Raw genomic sequence first — 21,782 nt, forward strand, 5'->3', positions numbered from 1 at the left:
TTATGGCTTGCCATTTAAGTGTGATTTGACAGTTTTCAGCGCATAGTTTAATAAACCACATACTTCTGTTTGATCTTCTTTTATGAGTTTGAATAGTCTAGAATGACTCTGTCATGGAGTATGACTACATAAAGCTCTGAGTATTACTCTGGAGTCGGGAAAACATTGAACGTACAAATCAGACACCCCACCCTTCTTATCTGAACACGGGCAAGTATCACCCTGCATGTACAAAAGCAACTCGGAACAAGATGCCTCATGTTAGTCATTCTCCATAGAACCCTCACATACATGTCATATCCTTAAATGCTACCTTATTGATCCCCAATGGGACCCCAAAGCACCCTACTTAGCCAGTATGCGTCTGTCGCTCACACTTAAAAAGTCTCAGTGACAGATGTTGGATAGCATGTAATGCAAGACACACACTTATTCGGCATACTTTCGTCATAGAATGTGTTGCACAACACAGTCACTCCAAAGGCATGCTGAGTAATGATGCAGGTGCCCTGAGTTTGGGATGAGAAAAAGCTACAATTTACTAATGAAAAAAAGAAAAGAACAGACCGCTGCTTACTCATCCAGCTTCGAGATGGATGATAAAATCAGTTTGGGGCAAATAAAGGCTCAGATAGCAACGGTTTCAGGTTGTTTTTCACGTGCCTTTGTGTTGGGTTTCATAAAATCAAATTCCTACGAAGTTTTTTTCTGAGCCAGTGTTGATGTTTCTTTATTAAACATCTTAAACTTTTCTGTTTAATTAAATGAAAACTGTGCTTTTTGCATTCAAGGGGTTTTCAGGCGATTAAATCAGTATGGCTTTCAGCACAAATATACAGGGAGATTACAGTGTGTTTAAATATTTGTCTGAAGAATTGCGTTACTGGTGCACTGTATCCCATCGGTCTATTGGCGTCTAATGGGTAACCACGGCAGTGAGCATTAAATGGTGTGGAGCAGAACTACATCGGACACATGGTGTTTTTTCTGAGAGAATGCACATCACCAGAGGCTGTCATGGGAAACCTGAGACGTTATTCGACTGACAGTACAATCCAAACATTGTGCCAGAGACTGTCATGTTACTTTGAGGTACGCAACATCAGAACATACTGCACCGTTCAGACATGAAAGCAGACGTTTCGGATAAAACATCTGCCTTTACTGGGACGGGGAATTGGGACAGTTGTTCCAAAATTAGGATGATTATTTTAGAAACCTCTGTCAAGATTGTAATTGATGTTAATGCTTGTGTATTCTCATCTGTTTATTTTTTTATGCTTGCCATCTTTTGCAATAATAGCTGAAGACTTTAGGCATTGATCGTGTGCATTGTCAAGTAATGAAGAGGCAGCCATTGTGAAAGTGTATTTGCCTATATGGATTCACTTTGGGGAGGCCCAGAGAGAAACACAGACTCCTGCCCCAGCCTTGGGGCAGCATGTGCCCTTCTCTCATCCAGGACAGTAGGGTACAGCCAAAGAGCATCGCCCAGTTCTGCCCTTTGGTTGTGGAACCACAACTCTTTGAAGCCGCATGATTGCTGTCTGAGACTGCATTAATCCCATAATGCATTTCCCGAGTGACTATGCATGGCAGCGTCTGGGCATGTGGCGGCCCACATGTAGCAACTTCATCTCCTCTCAGTGCTGTTGTCCTCCGTTTCGTTGGTGTTTTGACTGTTGTCTGAGATTGAGTGTCTTTAGGATTTATGAAGGAGCTGTCATCAGTGGCTTGTTGCATAATTTCAAAAGACGTGTAAAAGACAAGCTAAGTCTCTCAGCTTAATTCCAATTTCTTCTCAAACATTAGTGTTCCACATGCTTTTTTACACAGCTTTTATTGAAGGTCATTGACTTCTTGTGATTATGTCTGGAATTGGATGGATTTTGTTGATAAGATAAAGTCACCAAATCATAATTTCTAGGGTTCGTGAGTAAAATACTGTTGATTAGCTATGCTAAAAACAAAGCTAACTTAAGCTACTTAATTATTTTTAATCAGAGCAATGTTTTGGCACAAAACAATGCATGATCAAGCTAATAAACTAGAATACACACTATTTTTATGTAACTGAGTTAAAAACAGAGAAATTAAAGTTGAGTTAGTAGTGTCGCTAACATGGTTAGCTACTCACCAAAACTTGAATGACATTGTTGTTGTTTTAGCATGTGCACATATGTTTTCGAGTTTATGAAAGCGAAGAGCAGCTCAAAATGCGTGGTTGTGAGTGTTGTAATTGTGCTGCATTGATCTCTGAGAGCACAGAGAGCTCAGTGCTGGACTGCCTCACACTGCCAGTGTCTCTGGTGACATCATCTGGCCAGCTAAGAGACTTTTCTGTATTTTTCTCTCTCTGCGTCCCTCCCTTTCTTTTCTGCTCCATCACTGCATCAACCCCATTGGTGTTATAAATAAGAAAGTACTGTAACACTATATTCTTTCTTTCTATTGTTCAGCTGCCGCTCCTACACTGAAGCATATGAGGAATCCTGTGTTGGTGGACGAAGGAAGCAGGCTGATTGTGAAGTGTGAGGCCTCCGGAAACCCCACCCCGGAGTATAAGTGGTACAAAGATGGCGCTGAACTGAAGAAGAGCAAAGAGATCAGAATAAAGAACGGCAAGTGAGTCAGCATGTCCACTAGCCCACACCTGCAGAAGCCAACCTCCAGTTCTAGACGTATATCAGAAGTTCTCAGACTGGATTGTGACCTTTTCATGATGAGACAAGAGCTTACTTTGGGCAGTGTACTAGAGACTGCCTGTGCTCTTGCAATTAAAGTGAAGTTTTTTAGCATTTTTGTCTATTATATTGTTAATATCACAATTAAATAAATGGTTCACAAGAAATTAAAACTCTGCTGAAAACAACATTATTAGTTTAAAATGATCTGAGCTAGTTAAGTTGGTCGTGTCTCATCTTATGGGCAAGCTAGTCTCCCAACCTGAGGATCCAAACCCTCCCTAAAACCTGGAAGACTGTTTTGTTTGTTTCTTTATTATTATTTAATTACTTAAGCTCATATCATTCCAAAATGATATAATGGCACAAAAAAAAATCATAAATACAAATAAATCATAATGATAAAAAAATCTATATATAATAATAATATATTATTAATATCTATATATAATATAGATTAAAAAATCTATATATAATAATAATAATATATTATTAATATATTATAATAATAATACATTCATATAATTTATTTAACAAAAAAGTAGACATTTCATTTTTCATTACATAAAAAAAAATCTTTATATCTTTGTGACTTCAATGTTTGTCTGTCTCTCACGCAATGCTTTTGTATAACTTCTAAAAACATGGATAATATCACACAATTAATATGGAGTACACATTTATGATCCTTTATGGTGTTTTTTGTCCCAATCCTTGTTCCTCCTTCCAATCCAATTTTGTGCCCTATCTTTTTCCTGGGGATTTACCTGCCTGTAGAGTCCAGGGCTGAATCCGAAATCGCCCCCTATACCCTCAAATAGGGCATTATTTGAGGGGACAGCCATTTGTAGTGGTGTCCGAAACCATAGTGGACGTTGTTGAGTGTACTTATTCAATCCCCCATTGCACTGCAATAACGAGTGTACAAACGATGTACGCTCAACGGCTGTCCGAATTCACTCACTCCTTGTCATTCGCTCCTTCAAATGAACAGTATTAGTGGACTAACGTAGGGAATAGTGAATGAGGGTTTAGGGGGCGATTTCGGATTCAGCCCAGATCTAACCCTGATCAAACACACCTGTCTGTAATTATCAAGTTCTCCTGAGGATCTTAATTAGCTGCTTCAGTTGTATTTGATCAGGGTTGGAGCTGAACTTTGCAGGAAGGTAGATCTCCAGGAAAAGGATTGGACAGCTCGGATATATAATATGAATATGATAGAGTTGTGCGAAGATTCTTCAAAAATACCTACTTTTTGGGTTCAATAAAAAATATAAAGGTTTGGAATGACATGAAAGTGAGTAAATGATTTCAGAGAGATCTAGGCACTGTATGTGATTGGCTTGAAATGATCTACAGAACAGTCATCATAAATAAATGATTAATGGGTAAAGGAGATTTTGTTTAGCTTCATTGATTCATTGCTCATGTTTTCACAAAAAAAAAGAAAAAAAAAGAAAGAACCACCTGTGGCTGTGCTACACCAGTGTGAAGCTCCCTTATAACAAACCAGAACACTGGGATTCTCAGAGTGTCATATGGCTCTCTTCCATCTCTGTTTATAGAACTTAATTTATACTGAGGTTTTTTTTCTGGAGAGTTTCTCCCTCTTCCATGTGTATAGTGGAATCCTTGACTCTTTCCTGTGTGTCTTCTTCTTGAAGGAAAAACTCCAAAGTTCAGATCGGCAGTGCAAAGCTGGAGGATTCTGGGAATTACACATGTGTGGCAGAGAATACTCTGGGGAAGGAAAACGGCACCAGTACAGTGCACGTTCAAAGCAGTAAGTACAAATTTTGCTTAAAGTAGTGGATCAGCATGGTGTACAACAGAGAAGAAGACAAGAGTGTGTCTTTGCTGATGGGCTGTCGTCATTTTTGGTGAATGCCAAATATATATTGCTGACAATGTTTTGTGATGAGAGATGAAGACGTGTACGTGAAGATCACAACATCGGCAGAATCCCATGTGTTTGAAAGGTGTGTTTGTATGTTTACGTCAGGCTTTTGCGCATATCTGTAAGTGCGTAGTTGGCTGCTTCCAAGCTGAGATTACTCCTGGTATCTCACCCCTGACAGAAAATCTAGTTTAAGCTGGTATCTGGGTTTTGGAACATGGTAACTAGTTTCTAGCTGGCCTAAAATGTTTTTTAGCTGGTTAAGCACCCACAGAGTTCTCAAAACCAGATCAACCACCTTAACTCGGTATGAACAACTGATGTCGGGTTTGTTGCTGATCCACGATGGTCTACTAGCCTAGAGACTTGCTAAAAACCAGCTACTATCCTAAGGTGGTCAAGATCATGTTTCCAAAAACTCAGTTAAGCTGGATTTTGCAGCAGGAATGACTCAAACATCACATTTTGAAGTTGCGTGTGGAAGTTTAGAGCAGCAGGAGGGTTGGGAGAGGTGCGTGCATACATGTGTTTGTGTATGTTTCACTCTGATTGTTTGTCGGCATGTCAGGCACCCCAGAACAAGTCTCACAGTGTCACGGCAGCCAACTTGCGCGCGCACACACACACGGATACGAGGAAGGTGGAGGCAAGACCAAGCCCATTGGAGGTGGTGTGGCCCCAGGCTAGGGAGGGGCCTGCCCCCAAGACAATCCTCAAAAAGTGAAGAGAAAAAGAGAGTGCAACATAGATCAACAACCTGAATGAGGCCACCATCAGTGAAGCGTTCAAGTGCCTAGGGGAGAAACATAAATCTGGCAGCTTAGGAAATACCTTCACCTGATTGTACGATGCACTGTTTTCCCAGCCTCCTACATTCTGACGGTGCAGAAAAGGGCGATTCTTGGATTTCTGTCTCAGGGGAGGTCGTGCTCCACCTGAGCAGGAGCTGATGTAAGACATATTCCTTGTCTTGAGTGCAAGAGGTCACAAGTTCAACTCATGCTCAACTGATCATTTTAATACAAACATTTAATTGGCGGTAGATGCATATCTACAGCATGAAACACTTCTTTTTTTTTTCTTTTTTTTTTCTGGTAATAAACAATATATAATGTCACATTTACAAGAAAGAAAGTTGCAAGATGTAAAGTTGCATTTGAGAAACTGTGAGACAAAAATTGTGACAGTGAGATATAATGCTGAATGGCGAGACGTGAAGCCACATTATGAGATATAAGGTTGCGATTGCAAGAAATGAAGTTGCAGTTGCCAGGTTTAATGTCGCAATTATGGGTAACGCTTTACAATAAGGTTGCATTAGTTAATGCATTAAGGTGCATAGGTGCAGTAAGCTATTTCTGGTATGCGCTGTTGACGCCAGGATCAAACCTCTATCTTTATGCCTCTGTCCCCACATTCACGTGCACGCTATGCAACACAGACAACGACTATGGCGGGATCTGCCGATTTGCCTGTCGTCCGAGGGTGTGATGTCATCAGTAAGTGAAAGCAATATGTGTTTCTATGATAATTCTGGTTGAATATCTAATTGTTATTTAGTTCCTCTACTCATTCCTTACAGCTCCCTACATAACCCGATAGTCCAAGTAACTAAAATATAAAAAATGTGACAAGATTAATGGGTTGTTGTGATCACTAAAAGGGGAACCAAAAGAAAAAACATATTAGGAATGTTATCTCACTTTTCGGACATACTTTGGGAGCCAATGCTTGAATCAGGCGGTGGGGGAGGTTTAAACGTTCCAGGCTTATAATAATAATAATTACAATGCAAATAAAGCAAACAAGCAAAAGACAGCACATCTTAGTTCTGTGAAACAGCAAAACCAACGTTACTCACGTATCGAGAAGAAATAAAGCAGTCCATTTTCAGGCCTTAAGGTCTCTCCAGCGTCGGAAAGCTTCTCCAATATTAATGTGGGTCCTTCCTCTTGCCTGATTTTAACCCTTCTTTTAAAAGTTATATTTCCCTGGCCTTTTCCTCTTTTGTATAGTATCTGCCATCTCTCTCGTTGTCTGTCTTGTGCTCTGAGCTCTCTCTCCTCCCCCATCATGAGTGTATGGGGTTAATCCTTACAGCAGATTGGCTACAAGTGTGTTTTGGTGCTCAGTCCGATCCACTTTTCAACAGTGTTTTTCAAAAATCACTTACTGCACCTTTAACATCTAACAATGACAGTATATTAGACAAACCATGTGTAAATTCATAAGTCAACACAATTGCTGAGTGTTTTCTTCTTAAAGCGGGGCTCAGTAGTTTCGGGATTTCTTCGCTGTATTCTCGCTTTTTGCTCGCAGGTTTCTCTCTAGAGCTCCCCCCACAGCTTCGGAATAGATATTTGACAACACTGTTGTAAAAACTCGTTGGTGATTCTCAAACACCAGAGGCTAGTAGATCAACGACATCAAAGCAGATGGGACATTCTTTAAAACGTCTTCTTCATTCGGGTTCGAACAGCGTGAGGGAGCGCAATAATGACAGCATTTTAGCAGATTTCTTTTGGCCGTAAAGCAATTGTTTACATCGCGAGACCTGATATCACGCGATACTTCCTGACGCGGCGGCCGGCGGCCCGCCGGCCCAAAGTTGCAAGTGCGAATTTTCCGCTCACGGGCACCAGGGGGGTGCGAAACGACCACCATTCAACCCGAAAAAAGTAATATAACCATTCCAATGACTCCGAAGCTGTTCAGTTAAGGTAAAAAAGTTACTTAGTTCACCTTTAAAACTGCAGTGAACCAAAGACAGTCTCAAAATCCGGTTTGAAATCGCAGGTGTTTCTGATGTCACAAACTACCTTGTAACCAATCAAGTCAACGTGTGATCGTCAACAAGTGGATCTCTGAGTGAGTGGAGGCGGGGCTAATTTGCATATTCATAGAATGCAATGGTCTACATATAAGCTATTTTAAAAAAATGTTTAAATATGTTATTATGGTGATCAAAGATGAGTTTTAAGGGCGTGTCCGAAGTTTTCCACTTTTGCTATTTTAACGACGGGAAAAATGGTCGGTGTGCCCAGCGCATGGTCTAAAAGGTTTGTCCCTATTCTATTAATGAGTAATGGGTGTGTTTTAGGCGTAAAGTGCAAAAAAACAATCAGAATGTAATTTCCCATTCCCTTTAAAAGCTAGCTGTGCTCGTGCCATGGCAGATTCGCTATGTACATGGCGGAATTGGCAAGCTACTACTATTGACAAGCATTACTAACGCGTTCTTCAATTAAATAACCAAAAAAATGATATTTTACAGTGTACAATATACAGTCTATTTCAGTTGCCTCAAAATAGCAAAAATTTCAAATGCGCCCGAACACACCTCGTTTTCAGACCAGCATTCCCATGGGCACACAAATGGACGCAAATGCATTTGCTATTTAAACAATGTGGCGCAGGACGTGAAAATGATAACTGCGGCGGGCTGAAACTAGCAAAAAACACTTGTGTCGCGCCTGGCGCTGCATTGCGCCAGTTGTATGATCGCGCCCAATATCTAAAAGTCACAATTAATGTGTGGCAGAAACAGGCAATCAGTGGCAAATTGTGTAATTTTTGGTATTTGATATTTTATTTTCTCCTAATTTCATCATGTTGCAATGCAGAATATTCGTAAAAGTGACTAAATCGGGTCTGGCATCTTTTATGGTGCAGATTATGCTGAGTGCTTGTACTGTTTACATGATGCTCTGTTGAGGAGGACACAGGCTTTTCATTTATTCCAGTCGCTGACGAGATTGATTTCTTCCTGAGGTCATCGGTAGATCGGCTACTGTTGAGAAAAGCTATGCTGTCTGGTGGCCTGCGGCAGCTGTGCACACCGGCACTATCTGTGAATCTGCCTATGAAGAGGAACGAGAGATGGAGAGGTCGATTTAGGGGGAAAAAAGCATTGGGTTGGGGAGGGGCTGTAAGGGAAAGAAAAGAGGGGGAAACAGAGAGCAAAGGAACACAAAGATGGAGGGAGAGCAGAAAACGGAGCAATTAAGAGGAGGAGAGCCAGATGCTTTGCAGAGGCAGCTTTTTCAAACCAATTTTATAATGCAGTTGTAGATCGCTGGCTCTGTCCAGGCACTCGGCCAATCGTGTGCTGCCTCTCACTCCATCAGCCAATCAGATTGCAGGACTCCCAGGCAGATTTTTGTCACTGCTGCACTAGTGGTATGACACAGGAAATTAATCTCTCTTTTCATAAAGGCTGTTTTTCATCACACACCTCCCTTTTAAACAACTCCAGTAAACACACACATGCATATTTTGGCTCTTCCAGCAGGACGTTTAACAAGATAAGTGAGCTGAGTAATTGGACTCATTAATTATAGCTGATCTGGGCTGAAGTTTAATGCCGTTCAGGGGAGGTGAACTGAGGGTGTCCAGAGACCCTGTGACCTTGGGACTATAATTAATGAAGACAAACAACAGACTATTTTAAAGCCCACCCCCTTCCCCGGGGGGGCAGCTGCCTCCGAAACACTGCTGCTTCTGTCTGCACAGCAGAGCCATGATAGCTGTCTCTCAGTTCAACACCACAGCACTGTCACCCTTCACTGCCTGCTGCTCCCGTGTGTTTGTGTTTGTGTATGCATCTGTTCTGAAGGTGACTCTGGTTTATCAAAGCATTGTGGTGTCACAGGTCACGGTACGAGTCAAGCGGGACATGAAAAGGTCAGAGGGTTACACGCTCCTCTCCTATGGACGAATACTTAGTGGGCAAACAATCAGCCCATGCAGACAGCAGTATTAGTGTTACAAATGTACTGCTGCACCAAAACATGCTCAAGCCCTCCACTGTTGTCTCATTCCATATTAAATAACAGCATGTAGACCAGTGGTTTTCAAACTGTGGGTCGCGACCCACTTGTGGGTCACACAGTGAGAAAAGGTGGGTCGCACAAAGGCACTTAGCTGCAGCTAAATTTACATTACGATGAGTGAAACAAAACCAGTCCGATTAATGAACAAACGACTCTTAAGTGAGTTTTAGCGCCCGCCAAAGTGAATTTTTGTCCCGCCAAAGTCTTATTTGATCGGTGAGTAATGTAGATGAACGGCTGCGCTTGTGACAGAGTACGAGCAGAGAGAGAGACTCGGTCGCGCGCGCGCTCTCTCTCTCTCTCTCTTCGGAGCCAGGCGAAAGTGTAAACAAGACTTCACGGTCTCCAAACTAAGCGCTGTCTTGCTCTCTCTCCCTCGCACATATTAATCAAAATAAATCGACACGGTGGTAAAAGGTCGGAAGACCAAAGTTTCATGTGGAGCATTCGGAGATTTTTTTCCCCTTAATTACTGCTGGGTGTGAATTCTGCTAAATAAGTTGTTGCCTTTGATCTTCTCTGAAAAGCGTCCCAGACATTCAGCTGACATAAAACAACACTTTAATTAAACAAAAAAACTATCCAGTGATGAAAGGTTTTCTGTGTTGACACAAATCTTGGATGTCCGTGTCCTAACTGCTGGGATAATCACACAACGCGCACGACACGTCCAATTCGCGAACTAATCGACTCCTTTGAAATTAATTTGAATGAATGGTTAAAACAACTGATCTTTCCAACAGTGAACTCAGAAGACGTCTGAATCGGTGTAATCAGTAACACTTTACAATAAGGTTCTATTTATTACATAAATTACATAAAAAGTACAGTTTGCTTACTCAAGCTTAAGCTTTAAAATAAATTAAACCCCTTGTTTTTTTTTGTTTTTTTGAAAAGCATATGACTACATTTTTCCACACAGTGCTATCAAGAATCGATAAGAGAATCGTTAAAGAATCGCATCGATAATCAGAATCGTCAGTGGCATTATTATTATTGATAAAATATTTTAATTTCCCATCTGTAAAATTGTAATCAAACATTAAAGAACATGTTTTTTTAAAGTTTTTTTTTAAGAGTTAAAAGTTTAAAATATTTTGCTAACATGAGGTCTTGTCACTGTCAGTCTTTTTACATCAGTGCAAAACTAGCATGCAAACTCATCAGCATGCATTGATCAATCCCATGGCATGTAGCAAAAAAAAAAAAAAAAGGTGCGACCAAATCATTCTGATGCGACCAACTGAGAAAGTTGGTAGCACCAGTGCAAGTGGGTCTTGAGATTGATTATACTTGTCTAGGTGGGTCCTAGAATGAAAAAGTTTGGGAACCCCTGATGTAGACTAATGTTCATGAGCTGAACCTCTTCATTTCCTTTGCAGAATCGCTAACAATCTGACCTTAAAATGGCTTTTACAACCCATTTTATTGGCATAATCTAATGTATTTAAGGAATGAAACTGGATTTCCAATGAGGAAAAAATGTAAGGTGGGATAATGGCATAAATAATAATGTTGTTAGATATTATTTTTATATAACTCATTAATAATACTTATACTAATATTGGAACTTAACTTATTTTGGAATTTTGGTGGTACTGCTTGTAAAATGTGTAACATTGCAACAAGTGTTACAATAATAATAATAATAATATTGTTATATATTATTTTTATATAACTCACTAATAATACTGGTACTAACAAGTTATAGTAATGAACTTACAATTTTGGCGGTACTGCTTCTAAACTTGCAACAAGTGTTACAATAATAAATATAATAATAATAATAATATTAATAGTATGGTTATGTTATTATTGCTATATATTATTCATATATAATGCATTCATTATTAATGGTTATTATTGTTATAATTATTATTATTTACATGATCCCAAGACTAAATCAATGAAAACATTTATTATTATTATTATTATTATTAAAGGATCATGTAGTCATTATTTTGTCAAAAAGCAGAAATCAAACAATTTAAAAAAATCAGTTCTGCATATCGGTTATCAGACACTTGTGCAGTAATAATAAATATAATGTATTGCATTGAGGTAATATCGACTGATGTCTAGTCATGTACAGTATTCCTTAAGTAAATAAGGGACAATTTGACTTTTGTTCACTTTCATGTGTAAGGGAAGTTTTAAGATCAGTTTGGTCATTATATTGCATTTATATCAGGCTCTTGTTGAATCTACGAAACCCTAAACATCTGCTAAGTGCGTGCTTTAGGATTTCAAAATCACATATTTTGAAATCGGATTCTCTGTTATTCCAGAACTCCCGGCTAGAAACGAGTCAAGGTGATTCGTCCCTTAGATCTCTTTGCCGACTGCTGGACCCTTTTAAGGAGGGCTTGGTGCAGTCTTCATGCTTCAGTGTGCACACGATGCCTGTTTCTCCGCCTGTGCGTGACACTTATATAGAAAACTTCGCAACTGGGACTTTATTTGCATAATACCTGCGGCAGTTGTACACATGGATCATATTTTCAATTTTGGCCCTTTGGTTCTAATTCAAACCAAATGAAAATAGAGTAATATTCAATTGCACGCAATCAGATCATATTCAATCTTGTCAGAATCAAAGATCATTTTCTGTAGGAAAAATAGGATGATGTGAAATCCAGGCTTTGGTAGTATAGATAATGATTGGGGATATTCCTGCCACAAATGGCTCAAGACTTTCTGTCCATCACATAAAAATCACGTCCCTAGGGGGCGCTGCTTACAGCAGCAGAGTGAACGAGTGGGACAGAGGGAAAGCGTGAGGTGAGAGGAATGTGTTTGATGGAAAACGCAGCTGGGCGGCCGATTGTTCCAAACTCATCAGTCATGCTGGGGCCCACCAGCAGCAATCCCTCTCTCTCTCTCTCAGCCGCTTTCCCGCTCTCACACACCAGTGTGAAGCTCCTCACAAAACTTCACACACACAACACCTGCCTCTGTGATGAAAGCCAATCCATTTCTGCTTAACTTGACTTACATAAACCATTACTTGTCTTTAATGTAGAATTTTAACTCCAGGCACTGGCCGAGCGCCAGTGTCAAACTGGGGATAAGCATGTTGCCCTGTCTTTTTCAAGTCTGCCATTTCTTTCTTGTCCTCTCAAGCAGTGTTCTATATAACCACCCAATCTCTCTTTCTCGTTATGTTGCAAAAAACGGGCCCTTCGTTTTCTCCTCAAGCCCAAATGACAAGATTAACTGGGCTTAAAGGATGCTAGAAATCTTTTTGGGACGTTTGGCAGTGGCTTTGCTAGGATGTCAAGTAGCCTATCTGTAAGGGAACTGAAGACATTGATCGGTGTGGGTGAGCGGTACGGGCCGTGTCGACCATCAGTCACTGTATTTACAGTCCGACGCGAACAACTGGTGACAGCAGCCCTAATTCAGCACAAATAGGGTGGCTTTACATAACACATCAACAAACAAAAGACTGCCAAGAGCCCAAATAGCTCTGCTGAGTTTTCTTTATGAGGACTGAGAGCGAATCTCGTGAAACTTGTCTTGGAATATGTACCAGTCATATTTCATCCAAACTTTGAGAGTAACTTTATTATTATTATTATTAAATATTCACTGATTTTACAATTCTGCCCGTTAAAAGTAAGGTTATAATATTTTTCCATGTTACGGCTGGTTAATGACATATTGAAAATTTAAAACACACGCACACAAAAAACTTAAAACAGTTATCTTGGGCAATGTCAAATGAATTGAAAGTGAATTAAGGCATCACAGCATTATCTCAAGTTATCTATTATGAATACATTACATTACAAAGTTGAAAAATTAATGAATAAAATTACCAGTTTTAATTGCATTATCATGTTATTTTTTTATTATAACAAAGCTATTTCTACAGTATTACATTTTTGATAACACCTCATTTTAACCTTCTTGCCTGTTTGATGTCTCACAGTAAATTATGCATAATTAAAATCAACTAAACCAAACCCTAATCCTAACCCTAACTCATATAGTTAGTACATGTTGGTAATTATTATTACTCAGTACTTAGTGCTGCTTGTATAATTACACCGTGACAAGGAAACCGAAGTTGTAATAAATAAAGTGTAACTGTATCATGTTAACGCGTGAATAAGCCGTGTTGCCATGTCTGAAATTATGAAAAGAATGCAAATTATTTAATATTCCTAAATTAGGCTTAATTTTAATGTGATTTATTAAAGTACAATTTAATATAATTTAAATATCACCTTTGAACTTTGGGTGAAATGTGACCTTTTTTTTGTGAAATTCATCTGCAAGGATGCTACCTAATATTCAAGGTTGTAAAGTCTAAGAATTGGTCTTTGAAAAACCCACAATAATCAACCACAAATTTGATTATTGGGAGAGATGTGTCCCCCTCAGTGGTGCTTATGGCCATGTGTATGTGTGTACAGTAGAGGAGTTTTGTATTCGTCAGGGAGCGTGTTTCGGATTACGAAGCTTTGCCCATTAGGCGCCGTGTGTGACCTTTGACTCGGGGGTCAGATTTTTTATGCCTGTGTGCTGTGTTTGAGGCCTTCTATCTGTTCACATAAGGAATACATATATTTCCCATTCCTGCTTGCTTCTTTTAAAGGTGCTGCCCTTTGTAGCCGCCTGCCACAGCTGTCCCTCCCACTCCCCCATGCCACATGTTGCTGGTGGTCTTGCCCGCAGTATTCATTACTTCATTAAGTGCGTTTGGGTGGGAAGAGCCCCTCTGTTTTCCCCATCAGACCGGATGCTGGTATATATGTGGGTGTGTGAATGTGTGCTCCAGCGGGGTGGATTTGCTGCAGCTGGCTGTGACCATCAGAGCTGGTGCAAGAAGGGCAGTCGGGCTGGTGCTGCTGTTTCTGGGTGGGGTCGTCCCGGATCTGAAGCCCCACATCTAGCGATCTCTTTCTGTCTGCCAGCTCGCCCCAAGAACCGAAATGCCGCAATTTCACGCCCGGTAGTGTGTGAGGGCGGCCTTGTGTGAGTCCTGACAACTGGCCTCAAGGTATGTGCGTGTGCAGGGCAGTTTGAGAAGTGTGCGATGGAGATTTCGTACCGGACACGTTAGCCCTATGAGCGCTTGCAGAGGAAGCACGAGCAGGGAGGGATCGAGCAGGATTTGGACAAGCCTCCGATGGACCCAGATGTGTCTGTCTATCCGCTGCCCGTCCTTTTGGTGTCTCTTTGTCAGGGGCAGAGCGTTGGGCTCGTATCAGGGGCTGGAGGTGAGCGTTTCCCTCCGCCACAGCCGCCCCCGCGCCGCCCTCCAAGGTCCTGCTGCCGGGGAGCATGCGGAGGAAGAGCCCTGCTCCTTGTACCCGCTTCGCTGCTTCTGCTACTGGGACTCGGAGCCTGTCTGCTGCTGCTCCGTCGGGCATTGATTCAGGGAGCTGGTCGTAGCAGGGAACCCGACTGGCTGGATCTTCTCAGGGGAGAGGATGAGGAGGAGGGGCTCAGCACAGATGATGCTCCACGGACGCACAGCAGTCCCGTCTCATCCTTCCGATGGTTCCCAGAGTCTCTGCCCACGCTCACCCCGGGCACGGCCTCCTCCGAGCCTACCTCCAGCCCAACGAGCACCCTTGCCCTCGCCCTCACGCCGCCCAGCAGCGCCCCACCCCCTCTGGGTAAGTGCCCCGACTCTTGCTTGTTTACACTCGCGTCCTGTTGTGCAATCCCGCTCTTTGATTTCTCAGAGTCGTCTCTGAAATGATTGTGGAGGACAAGACCAGACACATCAGCTATGCAGCAGGAAGCATGCAATAGAGGAGAAAAATAAAGACCTGTTAATGAAAAGGAAAAAATACAGAACAGAGTTCACTCTAGGCTTCTGTTACTCTTACGTTCATTATTTGTGACCCTGGACCACAAAACCAGTCACATGGGTCAATTGAGATTTATACATATGAAAGCTGAATACATAAGCTTCCCATTGATGTATGGTTTGTTATGATATTTGGCCGAGATACGAATATTTGAAAATCTGGAATCTGAGGGTGCAAAAAAATCGAGACATTGAGAAAATCGCCTTTAAAGTTGTCCATTTATGTTCGCGATTGTGCTGCATTCACTCATAAAAAGAAATGTTTTATATATTTACGGTAGGAAATTTACAAAATATCCTCATGGAACATGATCTTTACTTAATATCCTAATGATTTTTGGCATAAAAGAAAAATCAATATTTTTGACCCATATGATACAATGTATTGTTGGCTATTGCCACAAATATACCCGTGCGACTTGTGACTGGTTTTGTGATCCAGGGTCACATTTCTGTTTCCGTTTTGGTGGACTGAGGGTAAAGAGTACCCTCTAAGTCTTTTTCTGAAGTTGGGGTGCGTTACTATTACGAGGTTTTTTGAGCATTATGATACAAGTCATAGAGATTCTTTGGACAGAGCGCATTTTAGTTTTGGCCTCCTGCCTAAACAGTGTCTGGAAAGACGTTGACACATGTCTCATGTCTCACAAACTCCCTTTGAACTTGTAAATATGCAATATGCAAATGTCTTACCTGGTTGTTCTCATGCTTGTGAAGCTTTTATGGAAAAGTTATTTGTTTAGAATGTCTTTAGGCGTAAATATTGAAGTTTTATTCTAAGGACCGGAGGTTTTTTTTTTATTTCCACTGACTGGTCCAATGTCTCTTTTTACAAAGACTTAAGTAAACATCCAAATACCGGATCACTATAGCAATCACACTTCAGGGAAAGCTCTGTTTCCTAACAGGCTCGCCTTTTGTTGCTGGTGTGCGTCGTTGTTAATGCAAACATGAAGAGTCTCAAGTCCACACTAAAGGTCTTAAAGAGATAATAGATTACACAGGGCCCGTAAAGCACTGAAGAATGCACTCACACCACAGCTGTATTCTACATTTTTACTACACATGGAACACTCTGAAAGAGAATTATGTAAAATAGCACATAGGATTATGTGTTACCTATAGGGATTTTATGTTAGCTTGTGTGGGCCGTAATAGGAACTGTAGCTTTGCCTTACGTAATGAATCTGCTGGTTAAATTGTAAGTAAACTTACTATTTTATTTTATTTTATTTTATTTTATTATTAAAAATATGGGAAATTCTCTAACTTGTCTAGAAAATATATACATTTAAAAAAAAAAAATTTTTATACTATATATATATATATATATATATATATATATATACACACACAAGTAGGCTATATATAATATACAAAACATAATTGGGAATTGGTTCACTATATAAAACATTTATATAAAATATATTATAATATATAATAAAGGAAATTATTTCTTTGTTTATTATTTTGTTTTATTGCTCTTTATTTGCACTTGCCCTTGAGCACACAATCATGCATACTTGCCCACAGATACAATTACATTAGTTCCACAGTTCAGCGCCAGTCTGCGACACAATCAAAACACCACTGACATCTGAACTCTCGTGCCCTGCAGTGCACCAAAGCTGTTGCTACAAAACTGAGAGTGTGATAGCTGTTTTTTCTTTACTTGCTCTGGGCCATATGATTTTGTTTAGAGGCTTTTAATAAATGCAGTGGTGCACATATAAATGTGAAATTGAGAAGACCTCTCTGAAAGGCTTTGGCAACCCCTTTAAACAAAAGGGATGCACATAATGGTTTCGCATAATGGAAAGCACTCAAAAGTTGTAAGATTGCATGCTGTTTAAATTGACCTCTTTGCAATAATGGGATTCTGCTCCCAGCTGTAACAAGAGACATCTCCTGGCATAGAGGGTTAACCATGGCTTCACTATCGTGATCTCTCAAGCATCATTTGTCATCCGCTGGAGCTTTTGAACTTTTTCTTTGGCTCTCAAACTACCAAAGGATGTATCAGCAAATGTGGAAGTAATTGGAGCTAGTGGATATTATTTGTTTTAAGTCCTGAAATAACCCTCATGTTCTGTTAAGTTGATTTGGTTGTTTTATGTTCGGGGTCACAGAGACCTCAGTGATTTATGTGTAATAATAATAATAATAAAAGTAATTTGGAATTGACCACTTATTTTCCCTTCAAAGGCCTGGTTTCACAGGCAAGGCTTAGATTAAGCCAGTATAGGCCTTACTTAAGTGGGGCATTTAAGTAGATTTTATAAATATGCCCTGGAAAAAAACATTACTGATGTGCACTTTGAGACAAAATAATGTCAGTGACCTATTTTAAGATATGTCAGTGCAAATAGCTTTCAGTTAAAACAGCTCAAACATGCATTTTAGTCTGGGACTAGGCTTAAGAAATGTGATTTATCCATTTAAAGTAGAGAATCAAATGTTGTATATCTGGGACCTCCAGGACCCCCAAAATAAGTATTGTAAAAAAATTCGTAAAGGACTATTGAAGCATGTTATCGGGTTGAATTTATGTTAATACACATAAATCACAAGATTTGGAAAGGCATCAACCTGATATTTCACTGTTAAGTATATTTTTTAAGCTGTTAAGCCATTGAGTCTCTGAGTCTGCAAACAGAACATGAGGGTTAAGCCTGCAAATGAATACAAGGGGCACCTGTCGAACATCCCTACACTTACGGAATTACTCGTTTGGACCTGGTGAATGTGTCTCCAGAAGAAAAAATAAAACACTCTCAGCAAAGGGACCTCTCCTTTCATTTTTACGACTTTCATAGAACCCTTTGGAGAGTGCAGAAAGATAGACATGTTTATGAAGCCTTCCAGATGGCCCCGTTTTGCCCCCACCCAGGCCCTCTTTTCAGTTCCTTGGCCATGAAGGATTAATCAAACTCAGGGCTAAGCTCGCTGACCAAACCCTTGGGTTTTCACGCAGGAGAAAGTGACCCCTCATGGGAGCTGTAGTGAAAGTTGCTTAGTGCATGCCATTAAGAACTTTAGCATGTCAGGGATAGAAACGTAACCTAGCCTAGCCAGTGAACATGAGGCTTGGAAAATGGCCTGGCACTGCAGCTGAATGTAAAAAGAGGGTGAGTGTGAGACTGAATTAACAGCAATTGTCAAGGACTGTAGTGAAACTGACCTTGTTAACTTGGAATGCTTTGTTGATCATTTGGCGTGAACTGTGGCGTGAACATGGCTAGCCTAAGTCTGGTTTAGCTTAGAAGCAAGCAACTGAGAATAGCAAACTGACTTATTTTCTACTCAGCTGCTCTTTTCTACTTATTTTTCAAAATTAAAAGATGTATTTATAAAAGGTTTAATAGCTGGATAAGTGTGCGCATTTGGTTTATACTAAGCGGTCAGCGAATTTCTAGTTAGCATGCCATGCTAACAGACGACAAACTTAATCTGTTTGTATAAAAATCTTGATACATTTTTGCAATCACAGCCATTCAGAATTACTAAAATTTTACATTGGAAGGCCATAAAAAAAAAAAAAAAATTTTTTTAATACACGTATATATATTTTGATATGTGAAAATACTTTTAATTTATATATAATTTATTCTATAAAAATATTTATAATTATTTGTAAAATTTTATAATAAATTGTTTATAACTATATAATTTAATTTATAAAGTGCTTATGGCTGTTTGCGTTAGTGGTCACATGACATTTCCAGCTCAAGTGATTGGCACAAAAAGTTCTGTGGTCTTATGCTAGCAGCATGTGATGAGATGTCAATCAATAGTTTTCTCCAAATAATGTTCTTAAACCACCTTCCCCCCAAATCTCAACCCGTTCTCTTTCACTCTCTGCTTCACACATCCCCCCTCCACCTCATCTCCCTAGCACATGCAGCTTCAGCAGGTATTTGGCGAGTTTTTCCAGATCTCCAGCAGACAGCTGATGGTAACCTCAGAAACAGGAAGGAATATTGTACAGGCGTGTAACTGTCAGAGCTCAATTACTGATGGAGGGAGATTTTTGAAGTGTATTACTATACCAGAGGCATAAACATGACAGACATTGGCAGAATTACCCCACAGGCTGCTGACACACAAGCTTTGGAAGAACAGTCCTAGTAACATTCTTCTTTTTAATCTAACTGTCAGAGAGTACTTTGAAACTTTCCGTTCTGAAAAGTCCAAATTTGTGTAATGCATGAAACAAGGAAGAAAATTGAAATACATAGCATAACAGCTGTCCAATTTCAGAATTTTTGCATGTACCAGAATACTTGCGCTTGCGTTAAATAGTCGAAAGTGAATATCGTCTTAATATAGCCAGCTTCGCAGTCCACCCGTTCACCCTCAAGGGGATAAACAGAGGCGACTGTAAAGAATACAAACATGCCCGTTCCTAAAGCTCTGGGAGACTGTGGAGATGTTTTAAAGGCCGATCTGGATGTTTGAGCCTCTGGATGTGGTCTTTATGAGGCTCTGAGGGCTGCTCTCACTCCATCTTTCCATCCAGGGAGGCTGAGTCTTGTTGAGTGTGCTGTGCCATTAGTCCTCTAGTGGGGTAAATAGGCACTGAGATATGCTAAAACTCTCAGCGGGCTTGGAAGGGAGGAACGGGGTGGCAGGGAACATGTGCCTCCCAGCAACCAGCTGGATCCTGGCCAACCCGCATGCATGTTGTTGAAAGGAGTGTTATTATAGTTGTAAATTGCTGTTGTTTTCTCTCTCCCTCTTGAATGTCACACAGCTGAGTGAATTTCGAAATATAAACATTTAAATAATATGTTGCAAGATGAGTTTTCTTGGAGCCTTGGTGTTCAGATGTGTGGCCCTATCCATATATAAAAATAAATAAAAACTTGACCAATGGCATGTGTTTGGGGGCGGGACTATCTCTTTGGCTGACCAACGGCAAATGTGTTCAGGAAACTGGTTTGAAAACAGTCAATATTGTTACAATTCTCTTTAGTGATGCTAGTTGTGCAGAAACTGCATATTTTGGAAGGCAACAAGTACAAATAAATTAATATTACATTAACAAAAACAAAGACCATTTGAGAACAGTTACTGTGAAATAATAACTGTAAATGAAACCAAGTAAATAAACTTGTTTGCTCAGTAAACATCTGATATTCACTCAAGTTGTGCAAGACAATCCCAACCAAATGTTACTGAGGGTGTTTTCTTGAGTCCTCTTTAAAAGAACCAAACTCCGACTCCTTTAGTGGACCAAGAGGTGAATCAAGTGAAAAAAAAGACCCAGTTCTCTTTACGTTCACACTGTCCCTGTCCCTGAGAGAGGACTCAGATCCTTTTGGTCCACTTAAGTAGGAATGTGGTCTCAGACCTCTTTGTGTTCATACTGTTGCGTTTTGGATCTAGTCCAGGTCAGTGTTTGATGGCTGACCCTATGGCCTTCAAAATGTGATCTCATTCACTTACACTGTATGTGCCTCACTAACCAAGATATTTGTTTGTAAAGATTATTATTATTATTTTTAATTTTTATAATTATTATTCTGTAAAACGACATTGCTACAAATGCTGTTGAAAGAGCTTAAGTCTAAGTTGTTTATCTTTTGCACAAAAATATGCATTTTGTTAGTCTGGCTAACGTCAGACCAAGTCTCATTTGAGGAACCACGTGTTCATTTTCTCGTATTTGAGGCGTGGTTTACGAATGCCCAGAGCCTTTTATTGGGCGCTATGAATGTCTATCAAATGCGCCTGTACGTAGCTCATAGCCAATCGCTTCAATTATACCAGATGACGTATGTAGAGCGACAGAAATTCAACGCGGAAAAAGACGATGGGTCAAAGATTTATTTGTGCACGATGGCGTTTAGCAAATATTACCGTTTGTGCAAGATAAACATGAGGGTAGAAGGTAACGTCGAGTCTGATGCCATGTTCGATTTATAGATATAAACAAACTGCTTCGGTGTCGTCATCGTCTTGCTGCTCCCTCCCCATTCTGTGATTGGTTCCCTTTTTCAGGGGAAAATCTGGTCCATGGTGTCCAGACTGCCTAGCAGCGTGAATAAAATCGCGCTGCGAGCAAGGCAGTATGGGGAAACCCAGGCTAGCATTTTGTTGCAATACTACATCCATATTCTTGCACTATATCACACATCCAATCCACTTTTGTAAATCACATTTACTTTTAATTGGTTTCCTTGCATCCAGGACACAATATACAATAAAAGAAATATGCAAGTGAAATAAACTGCTTTACATTTTACAGGTACAGTATACCTAAAAGCGGTATTCAAGAAAGAAATGGAACAATCAAATGAAAAAATAAAACTGCATAATCGTCACTGTATGAATAAAACATATGATGATTCTACTAATTCTTATAATTGGCTGCTGTCACTTTAAGAACTACAGTAATGCACGGATCCAGTATACTGATACACACACACGATTTCTATCCCAGATGTTTACATTCACTTAAGACAAAACCAACTGTTTATGTGAGCCTTATGTGTTTTTTACACTTTAAACGCAATAAGACACTAAAGAGAATTTAG

The 21,782-nt window shown here is 40.1% G+C and overlaps 1 protein-coding gene across 19 annotated transcripts in view; it reads left to right on the plus strand.

Moving 5' to 3' along the window:
• Window positions 1–21,782, plus strand: part of nrg2a (neuregulin 2a) — a 105,654-nt gene that overhangs the window by 55,360 nt on the left and 28,512 nt on the right. For all 19 annotated transcript variants that reach the window (XM_084387897.1, XM_084387896.1, XM_084387900.1 and 16 more), the window contains 2 exons: window positions 2,460–2,625; window positions 4,352–4,470. In XM_084387897.1, coding sequence (XP_084244023.1) covers window positions 2,483–2,625; window positions 4,352–4,470 — 262 coding nt within the window. In that variant the 5' untranslated portion in view covers window positions 2,460–2,482. The remainder of the gene's footprint in view (window positions 1–2,459; window positions 2,626–4,351; window positions 4,471–21,782) is intronic.

Source organism: Rutilus rutilus (assembly GCF_951802725.1).
Source record: "Rutilus rutilus genome assembly, chromosome: 18".
NCBI lineage: Eukaryota > Metazoa > Chordata > Actinopteri > Cypriniformes > Leuciscidae > Rutilus > Rutilus rutilus.